Here is a 10313-nt window from a genome sequence, read left to right as displayed (position 1 = left end):
GTCATTCTGCCCTAGGCCACCTGTCTCACCTGTGTCCCATTACTGTAGGACCTCAAAGCACTTTCACCACTAAGTTCCCCTCCTGTTGTCCTTTTTATTTCCCAGACAAAGGGAAATGACTCACTCCAAAGTCACCTTGAGTGGGTGGAATGGTGTCATACAAGCAAACAGGGCGTCCCTGAGGACATCCCCACCTGGCAACTCCTTTCCCTAGGGGTGTTTTCCCTAAGGGGCGTAGAGGGTAAAGGGGCCACATTTCCTCTGGATCTCAGGATTTGGCCCCACAGCAGCAGGCAGCCTAAGCACCTGACTCCAAGGAAATCTCTCTCCCTTGCTTGTGTCTTTCTTGGTCACCAGTAACCTCAGGGTGAGGTCAATCCTGCAATCACGTGAAGCCTTCACGTTTGCAAGGTTTGCAGAAAGGGCCTCTTAGCTTTTATCTTCCAGGGAGCAGCCAAGCTTGTCAGTCCCTTCCCAAGAATTCACATGCTCCTGCCATACAGGCTTTCCAAACTTGCCACCCTGACTCTTCAGCGCATTCCACGCCACCCTACCCTACCGTACCCTACCCTCAGCTCCTCCTTCGTCTCAGCAAACGCTTTCAAGGCAGAAAGGGGAAATAAACGCAATCCGCCCACTTTGTCAGTAGACTACAAATCCCGACAGCCTTGTCGTTGCGCAGGCGCACCGAGCTCAACGTGCCGGCTGCTGGAAAAGTGTGTCACTGGGGCACGAGGCGCTCCCTGGGATCACATGGTACCTGCTCCAGTGCCGCGTGCGGCCCGGGAACCCTGGGCTGCTGGCGCCTGCGCAGAGCCCTCTGTCCCAGGGAAAGGCTCGGGCAAAAGGCGGCTGAGATTGGCAGAGTGAAATATTACTGCCGAGGGAACGTAGCAGGGCGCACGTCTCGCCTCTTTGCGCCTCGGTGCTCCGTTTCCCCCCATCACCTACTTACTTCCTGGTTGCAACCTCTCTCCCTCTGGGACTTTTGCACCGGGAGCTCCAGATTCGCTTACCCTGCAGCGCTGCGGAGCCATCAGGCTGAGGCACTCTGAACACTGCAGAGACCCGACCCTCCTTGCTACCTTCTAGCCAGAACTACTACAGGCTGGTTTCCCCGCACAGTCTCTCTGCTCTTCATGCAAAGCAGAACTCCGTTGCCTCAACATCCTACCCTTCTGCAGGGCGCAGTCCGGCCATCCCAAGACCTTGCTGCAGGGTGCCTCGGATCCTGATCGTGAACCGCGGGGTCCACTCCCCGCCCGCAGCCAGTGCCCAGGGGGCGACAGCGACAGTCGCAACCTCCAGTTTGGGTCAAGGTCCAGTTTGAATGACCACTCTCAGTCGGTGAAGCCATGACGACCCTGGACTCCAACAACAACACAGGTACTGAGATTCCTTTGCTAGCATCTCCCTTTTTCTGTCACTGTCTCTCCACTTCCATCTAGGCTTTATCATAAGGGGAACTTTGTAAGGGGCTGGGGACTCCCTCGGCCCAGAGATCTGCTAGCATGCTGAGGGGACTTAGGGTGGGATTTCCAGAGCGGGTTGTTCGGGCTGGGAACGTTTTCCGCCGCCCTCCCCCCCTACCCAGTTCCAAAGTTCCCTTGAGCCTGAGAGACTCGAATCCAGGGCGGGAGGAAGTGGAGAGCTGGTACGAGTGGTGAGAGTTTTGGGGGACGGGGAGCTTTGGAACAGTGCTCCGAAACGTCCCCATCTGTCCAGCCCGTGCAGCTGTGGCTTGCCTGACTTCAGAAAAAGACTCCCTTCTTTTTGCCTTCTCTTTCCTCTAGTTCCCGCAGGCTCGGGGGAGTCTGAGAAGCAGTGACGCGGTCGGGGTTCGGGGCAGGAGGGATTGGGGGATGGGTTGGCTCTCACTGGGAAATCCTCAGTGACAGGAGGGAGCGACACTTCAGTCCGGAGCGTGGTGCCCGGCCCCAGGGAGGGCACCTACAGGGCCGGGGCCGCCGGGAGGGCTCACATGGCCGCAGAGCCGGGCCCACGTGCTGCGTTTGTTTTCATTCAGCAGAAGCCGTGGCCGCCACCCCATTGGTCGTTGCCTCCCGGCCCCGTTACATAATGAGCTCCGCCCCTCGGTCGCCCCGGCAACGCGTGTTCCAGTCCTCCCTCCTCTCGGCTGTCCAGGCCCAGCTCGCGATCTGGGCCCAGCTCAAGACCCGGTCGCCGGGGAGGGGCGGGGCGGGGGCGGGGCTGCTGCTCCCGATTGACGGGAAGCAGAGAGGGCGGGGTCTCGAGTTCCGGGGTTCCTCGTTGGGGAGCCACGTGCGAGAGGCACACGTGGAGCGGGGACGTGAGGCCGGCTGAGGGCCCAGCTCCCGTCCTGCCCCGCCCCGCCGAGATCTGGGTGAAGCTGGGCTGACTCACCGCCCCCGCCTGCCTCCTTTTCCTGTCCGCCTGCCCGGCCCCCCCTCCAAGAGGAATAATTTGGAGCCATACCTGACCTTTCGTGGCCTCTGTTTACACTACCCAAGGGGACCTCACACCTGCCTACCCACCTTCTCCTCACTTTTTTGCTCTTTATTCCACGTGCACCTAGTTCACCCTACTGCGCTTAGACTCAGCGGCTTCACATTCCAAACTCTTTCTGTTCGCCAAACATCTTTCCTTAGTCCTGTAGGCAGTGTTTTCCCCCCACCTCCACCAGACAAGTGGTAGTTTGCTGCCTAAGGAATTCCCCAAAGCAACTACATCCCAGAATCATAGTTGAAACGATATTGTTTTCTCATAAAAAGAAAAACTGAGACTCGAAGAGGGGAGTTGGTCTCTAGGTCACAAAACAAATTGGTGATAGGTCTAGACCTAGAACTAGACTCTTTTGAGGGTGCTCCCCACTTTCAGTTTGGAAGTCTCTTTGGATGAAAGTCTCACTCCCCTTTTGGGGATGGGTGATCTAGGTCAAGTTCATTTATCATCAACTAAGTATTCCATCCCCCAACTCAGCCCTGAAACTGTAGGAGCCAATCTGTTGTGCAACTATTTTACAGGGAGCTGGGTTCACCCTGACCAACCTTGAGCTATTTTAGGGTCGCCCTGCCCAGTTCCAGTTTAGTGTGTGTCAGTGGGTGAGCAAGACATGTGCCTCTGCAGACATAGTGGCATGGCATGTGTCAGCTCACACGTGTCTTGGGAGCCTCCCTTCTCCCACCCCACCCATGGAAGGCCAAGCTAGGTACTTGGCAGAGGTGTGGCAGGCAGGTCACCTTTTTCTCCTGATAATACCAGGAGAACACAGCCACCTGGTTGGCAATGTAACCAGAGGGCCAAAGTCCCTGAGTGACCAGAGAGTCAAGGTCATTGTTACCAGGCTAAGATCTGAAGGGGGAATTACAGAGCCCTGGGCTGGACAGTTTGTACTTCACTTCCATCTCCTGCAATTTGTACTACTAAGTCCTTCCTGGACTCAGAGGTAGAGTGCCCCGTGACTTACTGTCTTTGAGGCCAGGGGACCAGGCTGGGCAGGCTCCTTCCCTTCAGTTTTTTGGAGACTATGTCTCTCAGTTTGGGGAGGATGTACCTATCCTATTTTTGTAAGACTGCTATGCTCTTTATTATTGGGTAGCTGTCCCTCCACAACCCATGGTCTCATTCCTGGAAGGGTCTTGGTATTAAAATCAGCTGGTTTTTTGTTTTCGGAGGACTGTCTGTGCACCATGAATGGCTCTCAGCTGCTCATCTTGTCGCCAGTTCTGTCTGTACCAACTAAGTCATTAGCTGCAGTCACTATTCCAAAGGAAGGTATATAGGGAAAGGGGGCATGTATGTGAGATGCCCAGAGGGTTCATGTCTCAAGCTCAAAGTGGAAGCTGAATGTATGCTGAAATGGAGTTGTGAGTGTCGGTTGGCCATGCTGTGCCTAGTATGTGTTGCTTATTAACTGTGAGATTAGGGGCTCCACGTGGTTAATTTCTGAGTGACCAGCAGTGCTTTGAGGAGACAAGTGGGGGAGGAGCATGGTGGTAGCCTAGGTCTAGAGACATGAGGGCTGACACCCCCTTCCCTTTTGTTCTCCCACCAGGTGGCGTCATCACCTACATTGGCTCCAGTGGCTCCTCCCCAAGCCGCACCAGCCCAGAGTCCCTCTACAGTGACAGCTCCAATGGCAGCTTTCAGTCCCTGACCCAAGGCTGCCCCACCTACTTCCCACCATCACCCACCGGCTCCCTTACCCAAGACCCAGCTCGCTCCTTTGGGAGCATGCCACCCAGCCTGGGTGATGACGGCTCCCCTTCTTCCTCATCTTCCTCCTCGTCCTCCTTCTATAACGGGAGCCCTCCAGGGAGTCTACAAGTGGCCATGGAGGACAGCAGCCGAGTGTCCCCCAGCAAGAGCACCAGCAACATCACCAGTGAGTTATTTCCAACTGACTTAGGGGAAGGGAAGCAGGCTAGGGCCAGGGCTAGGTTCTGGGTGGGTTTTCATGTGACACAGTTCCTGCCAGGGCCTTCGGGATATCTCCTAGAGTTACATCAGCTCCTCCTATCGAGCCCAGTCTGGTCACTCGAGTGCCCCTACATGCTGGAGCTCCTCCATAGCTTTTCCCTCCCAGAATCTCCAGACCCTCAGCCACTCAGCATGGCCCTTCCCGCTCACTTGCTGCTCGTCTCTTCCCACAGAGCTGAACGGCATGGTGCTGCTATGTAAAGTGTGTGGGGATGTTGCCTCCGGCTTCCACTACGGCGTGCATGCCTGTGAGGGCTGCAAGGTGAGGCGGGTTAGGGGTGAGGGTGGGGGCAGGTGATGCCCTCCCCCAAGACACACAGCCCTAGCTCAGCTCAGGCCAACGCTCACTAGCCGCCCCTGCCCTCCAGGGCTTCTTCCGTCGGAGCATCCAGCAGAACATCCAGTACAAGAGGTGTCTGAAAAACGAGAACTGCTCCATCGTCCGCATCAATCGCAACCGCTGCCAGCAGTGTCGCTTCAAGAAGTGTCTCTCTGTGGGCATGTCTCGAGACGGTGAGGCGGCGTCTCTACCTCCTGCCCCTTCCTTCCCAAGTTTCTGAATTCGTCCTTCTCTTTTATATTTTTAAATTTAAATTTAAATTTTTATTTTTTGAGTTGGAGTCTCACTCGGTCGCCCAGACTGGAGTGCAGTGGTCGCTCCCAGCCACCGCAGCCTCGACCTGCTGGGCTCCGGCGATCCTTCCACCTCAGCCTTCCGAGTAGCCGGAATTATAGGCATGCGCCACCACGCCCAGCTGATTTTTTGGATTTATTGTAGAGATGAGGTCTCGCTGCCCAGGCGGGTCTCGAACCCGCGGGCTCAGGCAATCCACTCACCTCAGCCTCCCAAAGGCGCGGGATTACAGGCTGAGCCACCGAGTCCGGCGCTCATCCCTCTCTTTTAAAAAAGCCTTAAACAGAGACACATGGGAATCTTATTTGCATGGGGGATGTCTGTACTTTGTCCACTTGAGTCAACACACGCTTCATCCCTGTTGGTCCCTCTGGTCACCTCCTACCGGCAGTCCCTACTTAGGAAACCCCCTCAACGGGTGTAGCCTTGCCAGGTTTTGTTTTCCTGTGGAACCCCAAGCTTTCAGGGCCTTGCCTTTTGGAAGGAAGGAAGAGATGCATGTGAGTGTGTATGAGCACTTCCTGACACTGCTGTCATCCTGTTGCAGCTGTGCGTTTTGGGCGCATCCCGAAACGAGAGAAGCAGCGGATGCTTGCTGAGATGCAGAGTGCCATGAACCTGGCCAACAACCAGTTGAGCAGCCAGTGCCCGCTGGAGACTTCACCTGCCCAGCATCCCTCCCCAGGTCCCATAGGACCCTCACCGCCCCCAGCTCCGGTCCCCTCACCGCTGGTGAGCTTCTCCCAGTTCCCACAACAGCTGACGCCTCCCAGATCCCCAAGCCCTGAGCCCACAGTGGAAGAAGTGATATCTCAGGTGGCCCGGGCCCATCGAGAGATCTTCACCTATGCCCATGACAAGCTGGGCACTTCACCTGGCAACTTCAATGCCAACCATGCATCAGGTAGCCCTCCAGCCACCACCCCACATTGCTGGGAAAGTCAGGGCTGCCCACCGGCCCCCAATGACAACAACACCTTGGCCGCCCAGCGTCATAATGAGGCCCTAAATGGTCTACGTCAGACCCCCTCCTACCCAACCACCTGGCCCCCGGGCCCTGCCCACCACAGCTGCCACCAGTCCAACAGCAACGGGCACCGTCTATGCCCCACCCACGTGTATGCAGCCCCAGAAGGCGAGGCACCTGCCAGCAGTCCTCGGCAGGGCAACTCCAAGAATGTTCTGCTGGTAAGGGCACGGGGGAGGCGGCTGTGAGGAGGTTAGGGGGCCTGGAAGAATGGACTTAGCATAGGGCAGCTGGGTGTTCCTGGAGGCTAAGTGTGGGAATGTCCTCTTCCCGGGAGAGGATGTCTTGCTCTGCAGTCTGGGCTCTGCCGGGAACCCCTCATCTCCACCCGGCACCTGGTTGCCACTTTGACTGAAAGATCCGTCCTCCAGGGCCACAGCCCCCAACCCTATGCAGAATCTAGGACCCAGCCCCGCCAGGGGAGCCCATCTGAGCCAACCTGGCTGACACTCCCTCCCTAAATCCCTTCCTCCCGCAGGCATGTCCCATGAACATGTACCCACACGGACGCAGCGGGCGGACCGTGCAGGAGATCTGGGAGGATTTCTCCATGAGCTTCACTCCCGCTGTGCGGGAGGTAGTTGAATTTGCTAAGCACATCCCTGGCTTCCGTGACCTTTCTCAGCACGACCAAGTCACCCTGCTTAAAGCTGGCACCTTCGAGGTGAGTGATCTTTTATTCTCCCTGCCCTTGACCTTGGGAAGGATCCAGCAGAAAGACTTGGCATCTGGGGCAGGCAGGGACTTCGAAACCCATAATCTTTGTCTTTCTAACCTCTGATTGGAGGAAGGAGCAGAACCCCTCCTGCTCCTGCTGGTGGATGGCTGGGACTTCCGTCATTTCAGCCAGCATCTAATCACAACCCATTATATTAAAATCACGCCTCAGGCGACATTGCTGCCACCATCCGAGACAGGAGCAGATTAACTTTGGTGAAGTGTCTTGCCCAAGGTCACAGGTAGTGACCGAGTTGAGACTCAGATTCAGCCAGTGGGATGCTCCCTATCTTTCCACCTGGGCCCCCTCATTGCCCATTCAGAAGCAACTCCCACTCTGCTGAGAAATCACAGGCAGCACCCCAAACCCTCTGGCAAGCTGTAGGGACGATTTGGCACGTGCCCTGCCCACCCCACCCAGGATGACGGCCCCCTACCCCCCCTTGCCGACTTCAGGTGCTGATGGTACGCTTCGCATCGTTGTTCAACGTGAAGGACCAGACGGTGATGTTCTTGAGCCGCACCACCTACAGTCTGCAGGAGCTCGGCGCCATGGGCATGGGAGACCTCCTGAATGCCATGTTCGACTTCAGCGAGAAGCTCAACTCCCTGGCGCTTACCGAGGAGGAGCTAGGCCTCTTCACCGCGGTGGTGCTTGTCTCTGCAGGTAGGTCAAGCTCTCGCCTAACCAGGGGGAGGAGGCAGACGCAGTTCAATTCAACACACCTTTTATGGAATACCTACTCTACGCCAGGCCCTGCACCGGGCACTGGGGATACAGACATGATTCAGACACAGTCTAGCTTGGGAAACAGACTCATGCCTGACTAATTATAAAACAGTGAGATAAGTGTCACAGTAGAAGCATAAACCAAAGAAGCACAGACAACTATTTCTGCCTGGGGGAGCTGGGGAAGGAGGTGACACTTGAGTGGGGCCTCAAAGGACAAGTAAGAGGTTGCCAGGAAGAGAAAGGGGAAGGGTATCCAGGCAGAGGGAACTACAGAGCAAAAAGCCAGGGAGCCTGGACATGGCTGGCCTGTCCAGGGAAGGGAAGCGGCCTTAGGGGATGGGAGGTGACGAGCCCAGCATTCAGGCCCCTCCTGCTCTTGGGCAGAGGCCTGGGAGAAGGCGTTGGGCTCCTTCTCCTTCCCCGTGGGCCCTCTGAGGGGCTTCAGGGAGAGGCTGCTTTGCCTGCCAGGTCCTCGCAGACCTCCGGGTCCTCGTCAGAGGAGCTCAGGGAGCCTGCCTCACTGCTGTCGTCTTCCCCACAGACCGCTCGGGCATGGAGAATTCCGCTTCGGTGGAGCAGCTCCAGGAGACGCTGCTGCGGGCTCTTCGGGCTCTGGTGCTGAAGAACCGGCCCTTGGAGACTTCCCGCTTCACCAAGCTGCTGCTCAAGCTGCCGGACCTGCGGACCCTGAACAACATGCATTCCGAGAAGCTGCTGTCCTTCCGGGTGGACGCCCAGTGACCCGCCCGGCCGGCCTTCTGCCGCTGCCCCCTTGTACAGAATCGAACTCTGCACTTCTCTCTCCTTTACGAGACGAAAAGGAAAAGCAAACCAGAATCTTATTTATATTGTTATAAAATATTCCAAGATGAGCCTCTGGCCCCCTGAGCCTTCTTGTAAATACCTGCCTCCCTCCCCCATCACTGAACGTCCCATCCTCCCCTATTTAAACCTCTCTCCCTCTCTCTCCCCTTCCCTCCCGCTCTAGCCCCCTGATTTGTTCTGTTCCTGTCTCAAATCCAATAGTTCACAGCTGAGCTGGCTTCTGTGGTGTGTGCTCGTTTGGGGGGCGGGGTGGAAATATTGCCAAAGCTGGGGGGGGGCCCCACCTCTCCATCTGGTCAGTTTGGGGGATGGGTACTCTGCCAGCAGATGGGAGGATATAGGGAAACAGCACACAAGTCTAAGGGGGGTGCCCAAGGGGGTTATTTTCATCATATATTTATTACATAAATATATAGTAAAATAGACGAGCAACAATTACCATAAAAATATCTTTCTTTAAAATCCTGACCCAAAACACAACGGGGTGAAAAATCGCACATAACAGACATACTGATTGTCAATGTGGGGCAGGAGTAGGAGCCCCTCAAGTCACCCCTACCGGTCCCACCCCTCCCTGGGGAAGGGACCTACCTCCTTCCCTGTTTCTGGCCACAACCCCCCTCCCCCCACCCCAGCACCAGCTTCTCATACATTCAGTAGCGCCTCTGGGCAGTGTCCCCCTCCCCCCACCCAGGAGTTCCCAGGGCAGGAGTTGCTGTCCCCCTTATGGACGGTGTCTCTGTCACACGCCCTGCCCTCTCCCAGCCCTGCAGACCCGCCACCAGGGGAAGGGGTAGGGGCTCCTCCCCCACCCTCCCCAAGTCTGAGCAGGGAGGAGGCTGGATGAGGTATGTGTGTTATGAGTGATGGGAGGGGGAATACTGAGATGGAGAGGCGAGTGGTGGGGGCGGGGTAGTGGTCATGGCTCTGGCACCCCCTAGTCCTGGCCTGGCCCCCTCTTCCTATTCCCAGCAACCCGTCCTCCCACCAATACTGCACCTGCTGCCCCACCCTGCCTGCCCTAGTGCCCTGGGCCAATACTGGGGGAGGCATGCTAAGCACCCACGTCAAGGCCATCCCCCTCATTAGCACCAATGGCCCCCAGGAGAGGGCCCGGTCCCCCACTTCCACAGCAGGGACTGGGACAGCTGCCTCTCTAGAGCAGGTGCGTGGCACTCCTGAGTCTCCCTGGCTCCTCCACTACCACATGTACTCACACATTCACACAGAGAAAAGCACACAGACACCCCACATCACCGAGTGGGAGGGGCAGGGGCCAGGGAGAAGGGGGATCACAGCTCATATGATTGGGGAGGGGAGGAGGAGTCCCGAGTGCCTGCAAGAGGCCAAGGCTCTTCAAGGCCTTTTCTCCACTGTGTCCATGGCTGAGAACAGGGATGGAGGGGTTGGGGTGGGGATGGAAAGATGGGGAGACGGCAGACAGGTCAGGAATTCCACTGGGCCCCAGGCCAGGGAGGAAGGTATGAGAGGGCCTACCCATTGGGGCTGGAGTAATACAGGAGCGGGGACCCCAGGAGAGAGAGAGCAGATAGAGACAAAGACAGCACTGGCAGCCCAGGGCCCCGAGGGTGGGACAGGCACATGCACAGGTGACAGCGGGTGCTCCTTCAGGCCCTCCACCCCATTGGAACACCTGAACGGTGGGGGAAGGACACTGCCCTGCAGGCAGCATAGCATTGCCTTCCCCTGTGCGTGTGTGCGTGCATGTGTGTGTGTGTGTGTGGGTGCGTGTGTGTAGGGGGCTGTGGCAGGCTGAGGGTCGGGGGGGTGGCAGGTTCCCCACTGCTTAAGACATTTTGCCCCAATAGTGCAAAGCGGAGGAAGCCCTGGCACCCCACCCCCCGCCCCCTGCCCATTCCCCATGGCTTCCGGGGGCATCTATGTCCACCCATCCA

At 57.2% G+C, this 10313-nt stretch overlaps 1 protein-coding gene across 1 annotated transcript; it reads left to right on the top strand.

The window, feature by feature from the left end:
- The first annotated feature begins 729 nt into the window (after nt 1-729).
- NR1D1 (nuclear receptor subfamily 1 group D member 1) lies at nt 730-8609 on the top strand. The gene is made up of 8 exons (XM_008070396.2): nt 730-1386; nt 4037-4366; nt 4635-4723; nt 4830-4974; nt 5643-6283; nt 6601-6786; nt 7296-7506; nt 8114-8609. Exons 1-8 carry the CDS (start codon nt 1356-1358, stop codon nt 8311-8313), a joined length of 1833 nt encoding a protein of 610 aa, XP_008068587.1. The 5' UTR covers nt 730-1355; the 3' UTR covers nt 8314-8609.
- The last annotated feature ends 1704 nt before the right edge of the window (nt 8610-10313 follow it).

This window comes from Carlito syrichta, unplaced genomic scaffold (assembly GCF_000164805.1).
Source record: "Carlito syrichta isolate Samal-C Ts95f unplaced genomic scaffold, Tarsius_syrichta-2.0.1 Scaffold111596, whole genome shotgun sequence".
Classification (NCBI taxonomy): domain Eukaryota; kingdom Metazoa; phylum Chordata; class Mammalia; order Primates; family Tarsiidae; genus Carlito; species Carlito syrichta.
The sequence above is the reverse complement of the archived record's forward strand: the minus strand, read 5'-3'. Positions and strand labels throughout refer to the sequence as shown.

Coding starts and splice junctions, on each gene's coding strand:
- NR1D1 (XM_008070396.2), top strand. CDS start 1,356: ATGACGACCCTGGACTCCAACAACAACACAG. Junction 4,975..5,642: donor TGTGGGCATGTCTCGAGACG/GTGAGGCGGCGT, acceptor ATCCTGTTGCAG/CTGTGCGTTTTGGGCGCATC. Junction 7,507..8,113: donor GGTGGTGCTTGTCTCTGCAG/GTAGGTCAAGCT, acceptor TCTTCCCCACAG/ACCGCTCGGGCATGGAGAAT.